The sequence below is a fragment of the Brassica oleracea genome, chromosome C8, assembly GCF_000695525.1.
Source record: "Brassica oleracea var. oleracea cultivar TO1000 chromosome C8, BOL, whole genome shotgun sequence".
In the NCBI taxonomy this organism is placed as follows: Eukaryota; Viridiplantae; Streptophyta; class Magnoliopsida; order Brassicales; family Brassicaceae; genus Brassica; species Brassica oleracea.
In genome coordinates this window covers 40007914-40028177 of record NC_027755.1, presented here as the reverse complement: position 1 = coordinate 40028177, position 20264 = coordinate 40007914, and the positions used below count along the sequence as shown (strand labels likewise).

The 20264-nt window shown below is 35.6% G+C and overlaps 3 protein-coding genes and 1 long non-coding RNA gene across 6 annotated transcripts; all 4 read left to right on the top strand.

The window, feature by feature from the left end:
- The first annotated feature begins 907 nt into the window (after positions 1-907).
- Positions 908-3078, top strand: LOC106307224 (L-ascorbate peroxidase 1, cytosolic). The gene is made up of 8 exons (XM_013744119.1): positions 908-1019; positions 1229-1359; positions 1442-1682; positions 2163-2297; positions 2380-2459; positions 2552-2654; positions 2740-2798; positions 2893-3078. The coding sequence occupies exons 2-8, from the start codon at positions 1241-1243 to the stop codon at positions 2906-2908; spliced, it is 753 nt and encodes a 250-aa protein (XP_013599573.1). The 5' UTR covers positions 908-1019; positions 1229-1240; the 3' UTR covers positions 2909-3078.
- A 711-nt stretch (positions 3079-3789) lies between these two features.
- On the top strand, positions 3790-4120 carry LOC106307223. Its single transcript, XR_001263292.1, has 2 exons — positions 3790-3840; positions 3935-4120. It is a non-coding gene; the product is annotated as an uncharacterized LOC106307223 (long non-coding RNA).
- Positions 4121-10957: 6837 nt separating this feature from the next.
- On the top strand, positions 10958-12256 carry LOC106310345 (LOB domain-containing protein 1-like). The gene is made up of 2 exons (XM_013747572.1): positions 10958-11226; positions 11715-12256. The coding sequence occupies exons 1-2, from the start codon at positions 10993-10995 to the stop codon at positions 12105-12107; spliced, it is 627 nt and encodes a 208-aa protein (XP_013603026.1). The 5' UTR covers positions 10958-10992; the 3' UTR covers positions 12108-12256.
- A 553-nt stretch (positions 12257-12809) lies between these two features.
- On the top strand, positions 12810-19799 carry LOC106312676. 3 transcript variants are annotated; one of them, XM_013750281.1, is made up of 26 exons: positions 12810-13040; positions 13202-13513; positions 13600-13650; positions 13739-13821; positions 14164-14263; positions 14367-14445; positions 14554-14677; positions 14976-15082; positions 15174-15302; positions 15414-15478; positions 15577-15741; positions 15840-16000; positions 16095-16126; positions 16289-16464; positions 16539-16618; positions 16726-16791; positions 16910-17307; positions 17399-17496; positions 17584-17644; positions 17766-17842; positions 17946-18017; positions 18103-18179; positions 18259-18339; positions 18671-18773; positions 18883-19041; positions 19129-19799. In XM_013750281.1, the coding sequence occupies exons 1-26, from the start codon at positions 12915-12917 to the stop codon at positions 19525-19527; spliced, it is 3381 nt and encodes a 1126-aa protein (XP_013605735.1). In that variant the 5' UTR covers positions 12810-12914; the 3' UTR covers positions 19528-19799. The 3 variants fall into 3 exon arrangements, with proteins under 3 accessions (XP_013605735.1, XP_013605736.1, XP_013605737.1); XM_013750282.1 differs by lacking the exons at positions 12810-13040; positions 13202-13513; positions 13739-13821; XM_013750283.1 differs by lacking the exons at positions 12810-13040; positions 13202-13513; positions 13600-13650 and having other exon boundaries at positions 13739-13814.
- Positions 19800-20264: the final 465 nt, after the last annotated feature.

Below are 20264 nucleotides of genomic sequence, written 5' to 3'. Positions count from 1 at the left end.
CTTAGATTTCTAATGGAATCCCAACGTTAAAAACAACAACAAAATTAAGTCCTAATTGTGTTAAAAAAAAAAAAAACTAAGTCCTAATCCAAAATGATATGAAACTAAGTTTACATTTCAATATCCTCAAACCTCAATGTCACAGCTCCCTTGTGTGCATTAAAGTTCAAACATCGTGACACATGCCTTCCAAGATATCTTAGTCCATCCTCAGTCAGCGAGTGAAATGTTTATGAACCTCAAGAAACAGCCTAGACTAGAGAAACGCTACTTCTCAATTTTAAGTGTCCAAGGACTGAAACAAACACTTAATGGTCAAATGCTCTGGCGCATAATGATTCGAGAACCAAACCACACACAACCATGCAGCTAAAGTTAACAGTTTAGCCTCAGTAACCACACACAAAAGTTATCAATGAACCTGGTTCAGGACTTCTAACCCAGAGTAAACCGAAAGCGAACCGACCCATAATTAAAAACTTTATAAACCAATAATGATGGGTGTCGGGTGAGAAATCAGAAACCTTAAAACCTATCTTTTGGTCCAATGGAATCTACTTGTGCGAGAAACGCGTTCACACCTTCTGACAACCGAAATAACCAAAAAACCACTAACGAACATGTCCGCATGTTCCACACCCCGAGGCTATTGTCGTCAATTCACTCGCCAACAAAATCGAAAACCGACGCGTTTTGATATTTTAGTGGGCCCGTAAACACGGAAGCATGTTTCCCTCCAATAGAAACTCTTGACTATAGAATATTATTCTTTTCCCACCTATACTCCACCAACCCCAATATCCAACCGTCCATTTTTAAACCTTCATTAAATCCTCACCGTCGATTACGCTAACTAATATTGACCACACGATACCCGTTATCTAACGGCATCTAATAATAGAACGTCCCTCCTCTTCAGACAAGAACCCTATATATTTTCCTGTACTTTCCGTTTCCTCAACGCTTCAGACAAAAAAGTACTCGTGTTCACCTCGTGCCAGCCACCAATTCCCCAAAAGGTAGAAACAAAAACCCTTCTCCGTTTATGATCGTTATGACTAGCTTGATCTGAGTTTGAAAGATGTGTGTTTATCATACTAGATCTTCGATCTCTTTGCTTCCGTTGACTTTAGTCAACGCTAGCTATCATTGGTCGGATGTAGTTAGGGTCGTGTCGTGTTGAGTTATGTTTTTTTTTTATTTGATTTGATCTGTGCTTGGATCTCAGATTTTAGCGAAGATGACGAAGAGCTACCCAACGGTGACCGAAGATTACCAGAACGCTATTGAGAAGTGTAAGAGGAAGCTTAGAGGCTTGATCGCTGAGAAGAACTGTGCACCTATCATGGTCCGTCTCGCGTAAGTAATCTCTAAACCGTGGTTTTGTTTGACAAGTATAGTATCTGTGTGGTTGTGTCTGAATCTTTCTTATAAACTGTAGATGGCACTCTGCTGGAACATTTGATTGTGCGTCAAGGACTGGTGGTCCTTTTGGAACGATGAGGTTTGATGCTGAGCAAGGTCATGGAGCTAACAGTGGGATCCACATTGCTCTTAGGTTGTTGGAGCCTATCAGAGAGCAGTTCCCTACCATCTCCTTTGCTGATTTCCATCAGCTTGCTGGTGTTGTGGCTGTTGAGGTTACTGGTGGTCCTGAGATTCCTTTCCACCCTGGAAGAGAGGTTAGTCTTTGATCTAGATTTGTATTCTCGATGGATCGAGAAAAATGTAGAGATAGACTAATGAGAATGTAGCTTTGTATTAGGCCCTGGGATTTTGAACCTAACTCACCGAATCAACTGAAATTTTGTTCAGTTAGAAGTTCGGTTCAATTTGGTAGGTTTTGTAAAAACTTCGGTTTTGGTTCGGTTCGGCAATTGGTTACTTTGGTTTTCTTTTCGGAAACCCAACCGAACAAACCAAATTTAACCGAAATTATTTGAATCTTATCCGAAATTTTAATAAAATTAAACCAGATTTTAACCGAAATCGAAAACTTTGGTAGGATTTTAGAAAACCGAAGAAACTTTATTTTGGGTTAATTCGGCAAGATTTATATTGAACCGAACTAACCGAAAACTGAACTATCCAGACCGAATAATCCGAACTAACCGAACCAGCATGCCTATTTTGTAATACTAACATTTATATATTGGTTTCAGGACAAGCCTCAGCCACCACCAGAGGGACGTCTCCCTGATGCTACAAAGGGATGTGACCACTTGAGACAGGTGTTTACAAAGCAGATGGGTTTATCTGACAAGGACATTGTCGCTTTATCTGGCGCCCACACTCTGGTTCGTATATTATCACTAGAAAGAAATTTTTTTTCTTGGTTTCAATCTACAAATCGTTGATGAATAAATGATTGCATCACAGGGAAGATGCCACAAGGATAGGTCTGGATTCGAAGGTGCATGGACTTCAAACCCTCTTATTTTCGACAACTCTTACTTCAAGTGAGTATCTCCATCTTACAGGTTTTGATTTATTCATGGAATCAATGCTGATATGTTTATTAACTGATAATGTGTATTATGTATCTTACCAGGGAGCTCTTGAGCGGTGAGAAGGAAGGTCTTCTTCAGCTTGTCTCTGACAAGGCTTTGTTGGATGATCCTGTGTTCCGTCCTCTTGTTGAGAAATACGCAGATGTATGCATCCTTTCTCTCTTAAACTCTTTTTCTTTTCATTGAGTTGGTGTTTGGAACTAATGTTTGATTGTTGTAATGTTAACAGGATGAAGAAGCGTTTTTCGCTGATTACGCTGAGGCACACTTGAAGCTTTCTGAGCTCGGGTACTTGTCTTATGAATTTGAATCAGAATAGGAAGTAAATGTGAATTGAATGGTGTTATGATTCTGAGTTTGATGATTCTTCTGTTGGTTGCAGGTTTGCTGATGCTTAAGCTGTGACATGTGTGTCGTGGGAGAGTTTGCATTGCATTTGAACTTTTGTCATTTGTTTGCTTAATGTACTCGTGGTTTTGTGTTCTTTTAGGCGGTGTTGTGATTTTGACGCACATCTGTTGCGCTTTTGCTGGTTAAAACATTCTAATAAACCAATTTCTCTCATAAATCTCTTGTGCTAAGTTTTTTTGCAAATTTTAAACCTGCTCTAGTGATTAATCCTAACAAAATCAACAAATTAGAAAACCATCTAAAGTTCATGAACTTAAGCATTGGTGGGTGCAATAACATTCAGGGAAACAAAAAAAAGAAAAAAAAAAACATTCAGGGAACCATATTCATAAGCCATTGCGTCTTTTTGAGATCTCTGGTTTCGGTTTTGATGTAACTTTTTACTTTGTGGTTTGGGCTTGGTAAATGAGCCTTTTGGTTCTGGGTTTGATGTTTCTTGTTGTTTGTGGGCTTTTTCCGCTGGCTAGGACAATTGGTTTTGTTGGTGGTGTGGTGGTCCTAACTTCTTAAGTTCTTGTAAAGTGTTTATTACGAGCTCCAACTGTCATCCTCAGGTTAAGCAGTATGACAGAACCCCATCTAGCTAGAGACTATAGAGAAGCCTGGTGTCTTCTCTCGAGCTAGAGTTCAAGATTGCCGTCACCTCTGGATAGTGTATTGAAGATGCATGTAGGGAGACCACACACAGCAGATATGTCGGCTTGATGTTGATCCATGTGATCAGGGCTGGCTCGGTGCCATAACGGCCCTGGGCAAATATAAATTTAGATCTTATAATTGTCAACTTTTAAAATATTTCGTCAAGCCAACTTTGTTTTTTTTTGGGAGGCGTTCCTCGGGGTTGAAGCGGACATTTCGAAAGCCTTTGGGTTCTTTTCGCTGATTACGCTGAGGCACACTTGAAGCTTTCTGAGCTCGGGTACTTGTCTTATGAATTTGAATCAGAATAGGAAGTAAATGTGAATTGAATGGTGTTATGATTCTGAGTTTGATGATTCTTCTGTTGGTTGCAGGTTTGCTGATGCTTAAGCTGTGACATGTGTGTCGTGGGAGAGTTTGCATTGCATTTGAACTTTTGTCATTTGTTTGCTTAATGTACTCGTGGTTTTGTGTTCTTTTAGGCGGTGTTGTGATTTTGACGCACATCTGTTGCGCTTTTGCTGGTTAAAACATTCTAATAAACCAATTTCTCTCATAAATCTCTTGTGCTAAGTTTTTTTGCAAATTTTAAACCTGCTCTAGTGATTAATCCTAACAAAATCAACAAATTAGAAAACCATCTAAAGTTCATGAACTTAAGCATTGGTGGGTGCAATAACATTCAGGGAAACAAAAAAAAGAAAAAAAAAAACATTCAGGGAACCATATTCATAAGCCATTGCGTCTTTTTGAGATCTCTGGTTTCGGTTTTGATGTAACTTTTTACTTTGTGGTTTGGGCTTGGTAAATGAGCCTTTTGGTTCTGGGTTTGATGTTTCTTGTTGTTTGTGGGCTTTTTCCGCTGGCTAGGACAATTGGTTTTGTTGGTGGTGTGGTGGTCCTAACTTCTTAAGTTCTTGTAAAGTGTTTATTACGAGCTCCAACTGTCATCCTCAGGTTAAGCAGTATGACAGAACCCCATCTAGCTAGAGACTATAGAGAAGCCTGGTGTCTTCTCTCGAGCTAGAGTTCAAGATTGCCGTCACCTCTGGATAGTGTATTGAAGATGCATGTAGGGAGACCACACACAGCAGATATGTCGGCTTGATGTTGATCCATGTGATCAGGGCTGGCTCGGTGCCATAACGGCCCTGGGCAAATATAAATTTAGATCTTATAATTGTCAACTTTTAAAATATTTCGTCAAGCCAACTTTGTTTTTTTTTGGGAGGCGTTCCTCGGGGTTGAAGCGGACATTTCGAAAGCCTTTGGGTTCTGAACTCCATATGGGGAAGGAGCGTTGTTGTTTGCGAGGTCTCGATCATTTTTATATAAAAGGAAGCCCAACCCACCTTCGATGATTATGACGGTTCGCCAGGGCCTCTTTCCTCCTCCCTTTTCTGCTCATTCGTAAGGGAAAATGATATAATGAAATTTTTTTCTGGGATTGGTTCTTCTGATAGAAAAAAGAATCTGTTTTCATACAGCTGCCCGCTTAGAAGAGCCACTCGCTCTGTAGTGTTGTCACACAAGATAAGCACGCCGCCCGCCTGTTGGCCGGGCGAATCGAAGTTTTTCAGGATTTGCAGTCCGATACATTGCCATTAGGTTACCTAGCCAAACCCGCCACTTTTGATGGGTGTAATTATATTGTTCAGAATTAGCCGGTTAAAATCTATTATATTACCTAGCCAATTGAGCCAATTGAGCCAATTGAGCCATCATAATACCCAATTGAGCCAATTCCAATTTTAATTTTCCAGCTACCTGTTTCATAGCTTTAATTTGAACGGCAGATCCTACTCTCGAGACAGAAATCCCTACATTAATAGCAGGTCTAATTCCAGCATTAAAAAGATCCGCGGATAGCTTGTCTGGATATATACGTACCCAAATTTTTCCACCACGTCGTATATTTCGTGTCATTGCTCGTCGCCCTGCTTCTATTTGTCTAGATGTAATATTAAAAATATTAAAAGGAAGCGGGGTCGAGGTGGCCGTGGTGGTCATGTATCTCACTTTCATGGCTAATATTTTTTAGCTCTTTTGTCTTCTTGCTTCTTCTGCGTTCTTAGACCATCTCCAATGTATTTCCCTATTTTTCTCTTTAAAATACGTTCTTAGACCATCTCCAATGTATTTTCCTATATTTTTTTTTCTAAAATAGAGAAACTTTATAATAGAGATGAGTTTGTCTCCGATGTATTCTTCTATTTTTTTCTCTAAAAAAGAATATTCTTGATATATTCTTTTCTAATTTTACAAATAGTACATTTTATTTGTGAAAGTTGAAAACCAACCCAATTTAGTGTAATATTCATAAAATTATGATATTATTTACACTGAATATTTTTATAGAAAATATTATATAAATAAAAAGTATGATTATATATTTATATAAACAGTACATTTTTACTAAAAAATATTTATTTTGGTTATAATTGTTAAAGTAAAAAGTTAAAGGATCATTTTGTAAATAAAATAGTATGCATCTATTATAGAGGAATGCTATTTCTTCCTCTAAAAATATAGAAGTGAAAATAGCAATATCTATTTTAGAGGTAGAAATAGAGTAGAGTTGGAATGATTTTATCTCTAAATGCTATTATAGAGGCAAATATAGAGGTGGGTTGGAGATACTCTCAGAAGCTTCAGTAGATTAAGCTAAACTTAATCATTTCTATTTATCTTTGATTCTGTTATCTTCTGTATGGACGAATTATTAATTTAAGAAAACTGTTTATCAAAAAGAAAATTATTAACATTGCTTTAAATTTTTTTAATTAATTTATTCATTTTTATTTGAGTAGCTTGTTAAATATTTTATGTTATCACATTTTAGAACACTATTTAAATTTGAATCTACACTATGTTAATAAAAAAAATTGGAGTGGGCCTGGGACGCCGCATGTGTTAACCACAGTGGCTGAAGCGTTGGCCACAGCAAGGGAATAAAGAGCTTGAAGTTCAGTGCCATTCAAAATGACGACTTATTTGTTTAGCTTAAGGGTCTTTTTTTTTTTTTTTTTTTTTTTTTTGCTCAAGTACAACTTTCATCATCATCCAAATAAGTGATTACTTTAACTTCGAAAGATTTTCAAACCCCACATACATCGACGTGATTTAGTACCATCCAGGAACACTTAGAAGGATCCTACGCTACCTGAATCAATACGACGACGCTAGCTTAAGGTTGCGGTTCACTAAACCAGTTTACTTTTATTTTTTCTACTGCTTTTACTTTGTCCGTAGAAAAAAAGGAATGATAACGAGAATGAGAATGGAACGGCGAAGAGTGGAGTGGCTTTTTGCGAAACACATTCACACCGTGTAGAGTTCGAAGCTATTTTCTTTTGTGTGGGAAATTGGCTGTGTAACATTAGTTAACAACTCGTCTTTCAATACCGTGTGGGTCACTTTTGTTTTATACACTTCATTTTCTTCTTCTTTAGTTTAAAAAGAAATTCAAAGCAATTATAGCTTCCAAAGAAAGAAGAAACACCAGCATATTGAAAAAAAAAATGATCTGAGCTGTACTACGTGAGACAAATTAAGGCAATGATATATATGGATATACTATATAATATACATAAAGGCAATATAATATACTATATCATAGACAGGAATATTTTGAAACGTTTAGTCAATAAATGAGTCAAACGTATTCATTTCTGCGGTGCGCAAGGAACTTAAAAACTTCGGTTACATGACTAGATTGAGATGCCACGATTGAATTTGAGTAGATAATCATTGTCAATAGTTCCGTGGTCGCAACTTGGTATACGAACACTTGGCAACATTTTAGTATATCCCTTTTTTGAGGGAAACAATTAAAGATTATAATACAGTGTAATACATTCTTGAAAGACCAAGTATTGGTTGTGTGTTTAAACATGTATATATAGTTCAAATGTACAAGAAAAATTATTTGAGAAAATGTTACGTATTAATGATTTGATCAGGTGATACTGTTACACTTGCACCATTTGGAGCATTTATTGAGCCCAATCAAACTAAACAATCTCCCTAGGGTACACGATGCAATCTTTGACCAGTTTAATGAATCAGACTATGATACATAACATACGTAACCCTTTTGCAGAATTAACATTCTAAAGTGATACTTTTTCAGCAAAAAAAAAAAAAAAGTGATACTTCACTTTTACGTCTAAAGGAAAATACTTCAGATAAGTTCCACTAGAACGAAAGACGTTAAAAGAAACCTCCACTCAGAGACTTATCATAAAGTCGATATCTAATTTATCTCTAGTAACATCTAAAGTACCTAACTGGGCGTGGATATACGTGCGTGTGATGCAATATATACAGTATATATCTAGAGAAAAGAAGAAAAATCTTTCGTCATTTTCATAAAGGAGTTGGAGATTTAGTTGAGAGTACGTAGAGTAGTAGTAGTCTAGTAGAGAGATAGCAAGCTGTTGAAGGTGGAAACATGAGCACACCCAATAACTAGTGATCCCACATGACTATACGTGTCATTCTTCTATTTAGAATGATTTCTAAAATCTAATATATTAAAATAGAATTACAAATTGAGATTAACCCTTAAACTTACGCAATATTTACAGTTCAATGCCACTGAAATAATTAAATGAACCTATTTTTAAGTAATCTTTGTCTTTTCCAAAATTAACGAAGTAATAATTACTCCTAATTCTATGTTTTCCTTGTCTTTTTCAAAATTAATTTCACTATCAATTCAATATAAATCTTTTAACTTATCTATGTCAAATTAATATTATAAACATTAATGAATATAAATAATATACACAAAATATTTATGTAACAATATAAGTTAAATTTGTCTCATTCTCCCCCACAATTCACGTTACTCTTCTTTTTTATTGGAACAAATTCTTCTTCTTACCAATATAAATATATTACATGCACCATTATAATTATTTACAAACTTACCACGTATATAAAATAATTTATTAGACATTCTCATAACATTTTGATCCAAAAAAATAAAATAAAACATTTGTATAGATGCACATATCATATTCTAAAAATGGTGGTAATACAACTGACGGTTTACAAGATAAAATAAAATAAAAAAATATATAAACTATAAAATATAAACTATAAAACTATTATGCTTATTAATGTTATTAAATAATTATTTAACACATGTAAAATTTTAAAATACATATTATCACTTAGACAAAATATATATTTATTTACAAAAATAAAAGCAAACATCCACAAGGTCGTGGTTTAAATGTACACAAATTTAAAACCATTTATATTTCCTTATCAATTACATCAAATTTATATTATATTTTAATTTATTACAAATATAAATCTTAATTTGTATATTTTCCAAATTTGATAGAAGTTTAACAATCATTTTAATTTCTTAAAAATATTATAGCTAATGATTCATTTATAAATAGCATGCTAATTCACAATTGTCTATTCTCGTACTTTTTATTTAAAAAATTTGTTCGCTATATATCTAAGAGGGATCTTATTATATAAATGTTAGATTTTTTATATAATACCTAATATTGGTGATATATTTTACGCTAAAATACTAAAATATAAAATTAAGTACAAATGTAACATTTACATTTACAAATCCCCTAGACTATATTTACGAAGTGATTTTGCCACATGTCCTCTCTACAATCAATTTCACAAAACAAATATGACATGACTACTAAAATTGATGACATGGCTTCCGAAAAAATATGGCATGAATAATTTTATTTAATGTTGATTTATATTTTTGGCAAACTTATTAGAATATGGTAATAATTCATATATTACATTTAATATTGATATTTTTTTTGGTAAACTTCTTTTAAATATGGTAATAGCTCATACATCATCTATAAAATAAATATATTCATCTATAACATTTCAAATTTCGAAATGTTATTATTTTTATATAATTATACAATTTGTATTACTAAAACTTTCAAAATTTTCTACAATTTTTTTTTAAAAATATCTAATCGTAAAATCATTAGTTTCTTATATATCTACAAATTTTATAAATATTGTTTAGGCTAAATTTTTGATAATTATACAATTTTATTAGTTTTATGCAAATTGATTCAATATATATCAAATATATATTAAATATTAGTAAGAAAATAGTAAAATATATAATATTTAATAAATTTATTTTTAAATATAAATTAGATTTAAATAATTTCTTATTGCATATGGTGCAGGAAAACATCTAGTATATCATTAAATACAAACACAAATTAAATATTCGCGCGGTCGCGCGGGTAAAAGTTCTAGTTTTATTATTAATTGATACTACTATGAATAATTGATCATTTTGGGACCCTAGGAAGTAAGCCTACCTCGATCCAGTATATTGTTTTATAAGTGACTCTTAAGTCTTAAACACAGTTTTCATTTGTTAATATATATATATATATATATTAAACACAATAAATATATATATATATTTTTTTTAGAGTCTAGTGTTTTTGTATCTTTCATATAGATACCGTCACTTCTAAAGATAAGTCGTTCATGTAAAAAGTCTTTAAAGACAAATATACATAGCTAAAATACAAAAGAGTTCCAAGAATATTGGTTAATAAAAACAAAATACGATTCAGCAAAAATTAGGCCACCTACAATAATCACTTGGCCTTTTGTGTTGTTATTTCACTAGCTACCAATACTTAAAGTACGACTTGCAAATAGTCACCGGTGAATAAAGATCAACTTTGATAAGATAAATAAATAAAACTGTACTATCATTAAAATTTATTTATCGTGTATAACTTTATATGCATCAAATATTCTTTTGGATATTAGAGACCAAATCCCGCATTAGAAAAATTTTAAGTGATATAAGCTGAGAGATAAATCCATCCACTTATAAATAATTAGTTTTAGGTCAGAAACTCATCAAACTCTTAATATTTGTTTCATAGTATTTTCAATTTTTCATATCTGATATATGAACTCCAGTTTCGTGTTAACAATTTGAAAACGATTATACAAGCTTGAGAAAGAAAGAATTAGCTAGAAGACATTTATGTGATCTTGGAGTCTATTGATGATAAAATCTTCATAAGCAGAAACACCATTCTAGAATCTAGACGTTAAGAGTAGAAGACTCGTACGTAGACTAACCAATGTACGTGAGCTATTATGGACTTTTAATGTCTTATTGGAATGTGTAGTTAAGGATGGAGAAAAATCAAGAAGAGATCAAGAAACTATTTGTGCCAAAGTCAAGCAACCGTTGAAACTTGAAAGCGTGGAAGGAATTTAGTAACCACAGTAAAGTGAAAATATATATGCTTCAACCAAAAATATATGACGTAATAACTCGAGCTTCTGATGTCACGTGATCACCTCATTTTGTCTCTCTCCCTATAAATACTACACTTCTCTACTTTCCCCACCAAAAAGCACTTCACCTCCTAAGTTGATAATGCTTGATATGGAGACTAAAGGTGACGCTTCTGCCGCTATCATTTATGCTTCTCCGGCCTCTTCTCCTCCACCACCGCGTGTGGTGCTTAGCCCATGCGCCGCTTGCAAAATCCTGAGGCGGCGTTGCGGAGAGAAGTGCGTTTTGGCACCGTACTTTCCTCCAACGGAGCCAGCCAAGTTCAGCATCGCCCACCGTGTATTTGGAGCCAGCAATATCATTAAGCTCTTGCAGGTAGCTATAACTATGTACTACTGGTGTAATAATTGTAGTTTCTTTTAGTATACTAAAACTTGTATCTTAAATAAAACCAAATATTTATATCATTAATAGATAGATGGTAATGCTGTCTTTGTTCTAGTTAGGAACCTATTGAGATAATGAGATGATTGTTTTGGAAAAATAGGGTCATAGTCATAGGTCATGTGAAAATTAGACCTTACTTGTTCTGTAATGTCAATGAAAACTTCATATAAAGCTGCATAACATGTTCAACATATCTAACCCTTTTTCCTTCTTGTTTTCTTTAGTTCACATAGTAAAAATATAATTTCTATTAATTAATAACAATATACATATATAATGATGATGATCAATTGTCTTTGTCAACTTTTTTTCCATGCATCTTTGAAAAAGTCTTGTAGAATGATGGACCGGTCTTTACTCTTGTTGGTCAAACATACTAGCTTATAATTTATCATAAAAGGTTATTATTGTTTCAGGAACTTCCCGAATCACAAAGAACTGATGCAGTGAAAAGTTTGGTGTATGAAGCCGAAGCTAGAATTAGAGATCCGGTGTATGGCTCTGCCGGTGCCATATACAATCTACAAAGACAAGTGAGTGAACTCCAAGCAGAGCTTGCAAAAGCTCAAGTGGAGATAGTGAGTATGCAGTTTCAAAGATCAAATTTACTGGAATTGATTAACAACATGGACCAACCAAACCAAGACCAACATAAGATGATGGCCTTTGAGAGTTCCTTGGGAAACTGTGAGCATGATGAGTTCATTAGCAGCTCAGACGAAGAGAGCAATGATTTTGGATTCCTTGAAGACAAGTACTTCAACACCAACTCATTGATGTTGTGGTGTGATCCTCTATTAACTATATGATTTTGACTAGTTCACTTCAAAACCCTATATCAAGTTACTCAGGGTTAGTTAGCAATTTAGCATACTGCATACACATGTAAGAGGTACATTGAAATGTAATAAATATACGGTGAATTTCTTTGAAGAATTATAATATCAAGAATGTTATATTTTACGGGCAATTTAAATTTTATTTTTTTCATATATTTTTTATATTATGATGTTACAAACTATAAAAAATATATTATAGACGATTTTAGAACCGATAACTCCGATGTAAAAAAAAAATAGTAACCGAAAATTTTATTGTCTTCGTCATTTTGAGCCGTTCTATTAAAATTACCTTTCACCGTATTCCTTGCATCCTATCAGTTTTTAAAATTAATTTGCATAATTTTATTATTATAGGATTTGAAACTCAGATTTGCTGGTGTAAAAGTTTTTAAAATAGTTTAAATTGGTACAATTCTTCCAAATAGCCCTGAGATTATAACCGCACTGAACAAACCGAACCGAACTACAATCAATTCGGTTATGATCTCGTTAATGCATCGAACCGATCAGCAAGTTATATAATTAATAATTGTATTCGGTTCATATGAACCGTTATTTGTTTATTCCGATGTTCTTATGGTCCAACAGCAACGAAACTGGGCTCACATCAGGCCCATTAACTAGCATAACCATCTTCGTTACTGTGCTCTTTACCGCACCACAACAGTTTCTACAAGCTACTCCGTCTTCTTCCTGCCAGTTAAACCTCAACCGCTTTGTTGGAGACTCCATCTCGATATATACGTGGTCTGCACTAAAAGATTCCACGTGTGGATGTCTCTGGTTCCACGCAGAACACTCTTGACATTCTCTCTTACCTCCTCTCTTCTCCGATCATCTTCTCCCCACGTTACCCTAGCTACCCATCTCTGTTTCAGCTGGGATATGCCTAAAAAGCAGGTGGGTTCGTATTGGGATTTTAGCAAATTTCACAAATTTATACTTTCTATAACCATCTCTCTAAAGTCTGAACCTTTACTGTTTTGATTGCTTTTGTTTGTAATGTGTGGGGGCACTACTAAAGTCTGCACCTTTACGGTTTTGTTTGTTTGTGTTGGCAGATAAAGAGAGTTCACGGTGATCAGAAGTGGCAAGTAAAGCCGAAGATGGATGCTCCATCTGGATCCGGTAGTGATCGTTCTGTAACAACAGATACAGTGAACAGCCAGCTTAGTTGGTTAAGTCTTGAGGAAAAGAACAATAATGCTCAAGTATGGAAGCCTAAGTCATATGGAACCGTTAGTGGATCAAAAGTTAGTGTCAATCAGAGAAAATTCTTGGAAGATTTTACTGTGGACAAGTCGAGTTGTTGCCAGGCCCAGATCAGAGCCACTTTCTATCCCAAGTTTGAGAACGAAAAGACGGACCAAGAGGTAAAACTCTCACTAGTTCTCTTCTTATGTAACGCTTATTGTTAGTTTGGTTTATTACATGTGGCGTTTATCTTTGCTTTTGGTAGATAAGAACACGGATGATTGAGATGGTATCTAAAGGGTTGGCAACGCTTGAGGTATAAATAACATTACATACATTCTATATGTGACACTCTGAAGTTCGAACTGTTTACTGACTTTTTTTTTGTAATCCACCCTTTATAGGTATCTCTTAAGCATTCAGGTTCCCTCTTTATGTATGCCGGTCACAGTGGTGGGGCATATGCAAAGAACAGTTTTGGTAATATGTAAGCTCATTTATTCCTGACGAGCTTTTTCACAAATAATCTTAGACATAGGCAGAACCAGTAGTGAATAGACCCATGCTCAAGCTTTAGATATGGTTTATGCTTTTTATTAATCATGCCCAACGGTATTTCTTTTGTTTTCCTGCTGGTTGCTGTTGGGGTGTCGTTGTATAGATGTAGATTTCACACATATAGAAGCTGTAGTGGAGATAGAATCTTAAAACATTGTAATGAAACAATGCATTTTACTACTCTCTTTTTTTTTTAACATTTTTGATGCTGTTATGTGGATCTTTCTGGTGCTTGCCATTTGAGATTCTAACTTCAATGCTTCGTTTGCAGTTATACTGCGGTCGGTGTTTTTGTACTTTCACGGATGTTTAGGGAGGCTTGGGGAACTAAGGCGTTAAAAAAGGAGGCAGAATTTAATGATTTTCTTGAGGTATTTCCATGGACAGAACCTTAAGCAATCAAAATTTTCAAATGCTCAAGGCTTAGTCAATTGCTAGAAGAGGATATCTCATAATATGCTTGTCTTCTCCCAGAAAAATCGCATGTGTATATCTATGGAACTGGTAACAGCTGTTCTCGGAGATCATGGTCAACGCCCACTGGGTGATTATGGTGAAGTATTTTCCTTTTTAGATGTTCATAATCATTACCTTACTTACAGAAGTTAATTAAGCCTTCTAAATTCGTCTAGTTAAGAAATGTTGAATTTGCATCTTGCAGTGGTAGTGACGGCTGTTACCGAGTTAGGCAATGGCAAGCCAAAGTTTTACTCAACTTCCGAAATAATTGCATTTTGCCGGAATTGGCGTCTACCAACAAACCACGTTTGGCTGTTTTCCACAAGGTAACTTTAGTTAATATTTAGCTAGTGTTTTGTTAGTGTTTCTCTAGTTAGCTTTTTGATATCTCTGAACAATCTTGTGTGGACACAGCTTGAAATAGGCATGATCCTGTCAAGCTTACTCAACCTAAGTATAGTAAGAATATGCTGATATAATCTGGTTGATGTATTTTACTAGTCTAAACGTTAAGAGTTGTGGTTTTACTAAGAGCAGCCATATACCAATGTGCTTGGATGAACACACTGTCGAAAGTACTTTTAATGTATATTAACAGTTGTGGTTGCGTGTATTTTTGTGAAGGAAATCAGTGACGTCTTTTTTCGCCGCATTTGATGCACTCTGTGAAGAAGGGACAGCAACCTCAGTCTGTAGAGCTCTTGATGAAGTTGCTGATATATCAGTCCCAGGTAATGTTTTTTTTTTGAGAATTCATATAATTTTTTTCAAATAATCCAAACTTGATGAAGCTCATTGAGTGATTTGGATGAAAATGAGCAGCCTCCAAGGACCATGTGAAGGTGCAGGGTGAGATATTAGAGGGTCTTGTGGCGCGTATAGTGAGCAGTGGGAGCGCCAGAGATATGGAAAATGTCTTGAGAGATCATCCTCCACCACCCTTTGATGGAGGTCCATTATCTTATCCTTGTTTATTTTTTGCGTTAGTTTCATGATATTCCATGCTATTCAAGTCCATGTAGATATTTAATTTTTTTTTTTGTTTTTTTTTCAATATTTCAGCTGATCTTGATTTGGGACTCGGTTTAAGAGAGATATGTGCTGCCCATAGATCTAACGAGGAACAGGTTCGAAAAAATGTGGAGTATATTTTTCTTGCGGTTGTCTCTTAGTAAAGGTTTCTCATTCTAAGAGGGGCCTTTTTCCTTTTTTTTGGGTGTTGTAGCAAATAAAAGCACTTTTAAAGAGTGTTGGCCCAAGCTTTTGCCCCAGTGACTTGGACTGGTTTGGAGATGAATCCGCAGATTCTCATTCGAAAAATGCTGACAAATCTGTTGTAACAAAATTCCTGCAAGCTCAGCCTGCAGATTATTCAACTAGTAAATTACAGGTAACTTGAACTTTGCATCTTTGTTATATATGCATCTTTCACTTGCAATATGTTTTTTCATTCATTTATGTGTTTTTGATGAAATTTGCATTCAACAGGAAATGATACGCTTGATGAAGGAAAAACGACTTCCAGCCGCATTCAAGTGCTACCATAATTTTAATAAAGCTAACGATGTGTCACCTGATAACCTATTTTATAAATTGGTTGTCCATGTGCACAGTGATTCAGGATTTAGGCGTTACCAGAAAGAGATGAGGTTATCTTTAAAGACTTCGTTAATTACTTATGTCTTTTAGTTTGATCTTAGATTGATTTTTGTTTACTCAAACCATACAATTACCGTGTTTCAGGCACACGCCGGGCTTGTGGCCTTTATATCGAGGTAAACAGTCTTTGTTGCTTATTCTTTAGTTTTGTTGTTGAAGACAATCACCATGCACCATTTTCTGATTCATTTGCTAGACTTAATAACGCCTAAATTTTCTTTATCATCCTTTGTTTAACTATATGTGTTGGTGATTCTTTTTGAGTTTTTCCTTTTCAGGTTTCTTTGTTGATATTAATTTGTTCAAGTCAAACAAAGGAAGGGATCAGATGGCTCTGAAAAGCAATGATAATGCGGTCAAAGATGCCAGTGAAAACAGTGGTCAACAAGGAAAGGATGGTTTGGCTGATGATGATGCTAACTTAATGATCAAACTAAAGTTTCTTACATATAAGGTTTGTTGCACTTTGCTACCTCTTTCTCTGAATTGTTACCGTGATGCTGGACATGACTTCGATTCTTTTGACAGTTGAGAACCTTTCTGATCCGCAATGGCCTATCAATTCTATTCAAAGAGGGGCCGGCAGCTTATAAAGCCTATTACCTTAGGTGAGCTGCTTTCTCCATATGAATACATAGATATAGAGAGTTATCTTGAAGTTATCAAGCTGTAATTTTATTTTGTTTTTTTAAACTACTATTGTTTTTGTATCCAGGCAAATGAAAATATGGGGTACTTCTGATGGAAAGCAGAAGGAACTTTGCAAGATGCTTGATGAATGGTACCAGAATCACTTTACACATCTGGACTAACCTCATATATTATTGTTGGAACTTCTTTCCTAAGAAAAGTTTCTGCTTCTTGAATGTTTCTCTCTGTGTTTCTTTTAATATATACAGGGCTGCTCACATAAAAAGAAAGTGTGGGAATAAGCAGCTATCTTCATCAATATATCTAAGCGAAGCTGAGCCATTCCTGGAGCAGTACGCTAAACGGAGCCCCAAAAATCAAGTTTTGGTAGGGTCTGCTGGGAATCTAGTGAGAGCTGAGGACTTCTTGGCACTTGTTGACGGTGATCTAGATGAAGAAGGTGATCTTATGAAGAAAGAGGAAGTGACACCAGCTACTCCTGAGCCAGCTGTGAAGGAAGCTGTCGAAAAGGCCGAGGGGTTAATTGTATTCTTCCCAGGTATTCCTGGATGTGCTAAATCTGCACTTTGTAAGGAGTTATTGAACGCCCCAGGAGGCCTTGGAGATGATCGGCCAGTGCATACTCTGATGGGTGATCTTGTCAAAGGTATTTCACAATTTGGGATTTTCTCAAAAGTGTTCTGGCTCTCAGTTTTGCTTATGCCAACTCATGATTGTATATTCTACATCCTGCACAGGAAAATATTGGCCAAAGGTTGCTGATGAACGTCGTAAAAAGCCTCAATCAATTATGTTGGCTGACAAAAATGCCCCAAATGAAGATGTCTGGAGACAGGTAACTAGTTCTACGCTGAGACTTTCTTCTATGTGTGTCTTAACAAGTCTCATTTCAGTAATAATTTTGTGTGTGTTTCCTATTTAGATTGAAGACATGTGTAGGAGAACTAGGACTTCTGCAGTTCCAATCGTTCCTGATTCTGAAGGTATGTAACTATGTATCCATTCTATGATGATGTTATGCCTTGGCTCATCATATGTACTCTCTGCAATATATTTTTTTTTTTTTGGCACTATTAACTTTTGGGTCCCATGTGAATATTACAGGAACCGAGTCAAATCCATATTCACTTGATGCCTTGGCTGTTTTCATGTTCCGTGTAATTCAAAGAGTTAACCATCCGGTATGCAGTTGCATCTTATACACAGTTTATCTTCAACTGTATCATCCAACTTTGATCACGAACCTGTATTTGTTAACAAGCTATTGTTTCTTTCATATGTCAGGGGAATCTCGACAAGGGATCTTCGAATGCAGGCTATGTGCTATTGATGTTCTACCACCTTTATGAGGGAAAGGTAACTATCACAAACGCCCAACTGTTCCTTGAAGCTATCCATTATTGGATCTCACATTTATTCGAACTGTCTTTTAAACCTTCAGAATCACAAAGAATTTGAGAGTGAATTGATTGATAGATTTGGCTCACTTGTCAAGATGCCACTGTTGAGATCAGAAAGGTATATTTTTTTAATTGCAACTTTATATCCATTTGGTTACTAAACCACTCAAGTAACATCTCTTTGTGCGGTATTACAGGAGTCCTTTACCTGATTCTGTTAAATCGATTATTGAAGAGGGCATAGACTTGTTCCAGCTCCACAGTAGAAGACATGGGAGGTGGGCAGCCAACATTACCAATTACATGACTTGATAAATTTAACTATGTCAAATCGAAGTATTTGCTTGAAACCAGTAAAACTTGTTAGTATTATATTTAGCAAAAACTAACGAGGAAGACACCAAAAACACTCATGTTTGTTTACCCCGTGATTAGATGAACACATAGATCATGTTAAAGGAGATAGATACCCTATGAATGATTGTGCTCACAGACATTATTTCTTGTTTGTGTTACAGTTTTATTTCACTTCATCTCAATTCAGCTATAGCTTTGGTTTGGTTGTTTGTGACCTTTTCTGCTTTCCTTCTAATTTTCTTTTTGTTGTAGACTTGAGTCCTCAAAAGGGACCTATGCAGCGGAGTGGACTAAATGGGAGAAACAGCTGCGCAATACTTTAGCTTCAAATTCCGAATATCTCAATTCTATTCAGGTAAATATCCTCTGTCCTTGTAGGCACAAGAAAAAGCTAGAATCTCATACTTGGTATTGTAACTACTTCGAGTTCCCTCAGCACATGATGTCTGGTTTGCACCTTTCAGGTTCCGTTCAAGTCTGCGGTTCAGCATGTGCGTGAAGAGCTAAAAAGAATAGCAAAGGGTGAATACAAACCACCAAGCTCAGAGAAAACAAAACATGGTTCTATTGTCTTCGCTGCCATCAACTTACCTGTTACTCAAGTCCACAGTCTTCTTGAAAAGGTAGCCAACATGATTCATAAACTCAAATGTGAGCTCGAGATTCTGTGTGGACTTTGTTCTTAATAGATGTTTGTCTTTTCTTATCAGTTGGCCGCATCAAACCCAACAATGAGATCGTTTCTAGAAGGGAAGAAGCACCGCATAGAGGAAAAACTCGAACGTGCTCACGTGACACTTGCCCACAAGAGAAGCCACGGAGTAGCAGCTGTAGCCAGATACGGTCAACACCTAAACAGAGAAGTACCCGTAGAGCTCACCGAGCTCCTCTTCAACGACAAGATGGCTGCTTTTACAGCCCATGTCGGATCTGTGGACGGAGAGACCATAGTCTCCAAGAACGAATGGCCGCATGTCACGTTGTGGACTGCAGAAGGCGTTACTGCAAAAGAGGCCAACGCTTTGCCTCAGCTTTACGCAGACGGCAAGGCTAGCCGCTTAGTGATAGACCCCCCTGCCTCAGTCGCAGGTCCTCTGGAGTTTTTCTGATATACTTATAGATTGACATTGCTCGTGGAATGGGACAGTTATGGTATTTTTGTAATAAATTGTTTCCATTGTCATGAGATTTTGAGGTTAATAATCTATGAGACATTGAATCACTTCGCATTAGGGATAGTAGTCACAAATCCCATTCAAGAAGCTGAAGAAGACATTATGGTCTAATGGTTGTCTCTTATTAGAAAATGTTGGTCAGTATAAGCACTGTTTCTGTAAAACCATGTTGGTGTTGTGTTTATTTCAAGACACATGTTGAATCAGTTGATTCGGAGCTTTTGTTCTTCGAACACAATCTAGAGAGCAAATAAAACTTTATTTGGCCGTCTAAGCAGATGAATATTCTGTGTAAAAGTTCTTAATTAAATTCGTTCAGTGTGCTGTTTCTGTAATATCTTTTATATATAAGAGGTTTGTTATCATTTATGAGTCTATAACTCTCCTAATATTCTGTTATGAACAGTAACTTTTGTATTGCGTTTCTTTGTCAACTTAATTATTTTACACTTATGTACATATAGAAAAAAATTGGAAGAGAGGGTCCCACCAAGTGGAGTCCATTCAAATGTTTCACAATACTATGCACAAGTCCGGCTCTGAGTATAGAGACTTGGCCAAAACGTGAAACATCCGCACCATCAACTTCTTACCTCTGCAACTACAGCTACACTTTTCCAACCCTCAAAAATTACAATGGTTGCAGGTTTGCTTTTCCATCGATGCCATAT

What these genes read in the sequence shown, in the direction of transcription:
- LOC106307224 (XM_013744119.1), top strand. Translation starts at nt 1,241, where the DNA reads ATGACGAAGAGCTACCCAACGGTGACCGAAGATTACCAGAACGCTATT. An exon ending in CCTATCATGGTCCGTCTCGC is followed by an intron (nt 1,360 to 1,441) that starts GTAAGTAATCTC and finishes TATAAACTGTAG; the next exon opens with ATGGCACTCTGCTGGAACAT. An exon ending in TATCTGGCGCCCACACTCTG is followed by an intron (nt 2,298 to 2,379) that starts GTTCGTATATTA and finishes ATTGCATCACAG; the next exon opens with GGAAGATGCCACAAGGATAG.
- LOC106310345 (XM_013747572.1), top strand. Translation starts at nt 10,993, where the DNA reads ATGCTTGATATGGAGACTAAAGGTGACGCTTCTGCCGCTATCATTTAT. An exon ending in ATATCATTAAGCTCTTGCAG is followed by an intron (nt 11,227 to 11,714) that starts GTAGCTATAACT and finishes TTATTGTTTCAG; the next exon opens with GAACTTCCCGAATCACAAAG.
- LOC106312676 (XM_013750281.1), top strand. Translation starts at nt 12,915, where the DNA reads ATGTCTCTGGTTCCACGCAGAACACTCTTGACATTCTCTCTTACCTCC. An exon ending in ATGAAGATGTCTGGAGACAG is followed by an intron (nt 17,497 to 17,583) that starts GTAACTAGTTCT and finishes TTTCCTATTTAG; the next exon opens with ATTGAAGACATGTGTAGGAG. An exon ending in AATATCTCAATTCTATTCAG is followed by an intron (nt 18,774 to 18,882) that starts GTAAATATCCTC and finishes TGCACCTTTCAG; the next exon opens with GTTCCGTTCAAGTCTGCGGT.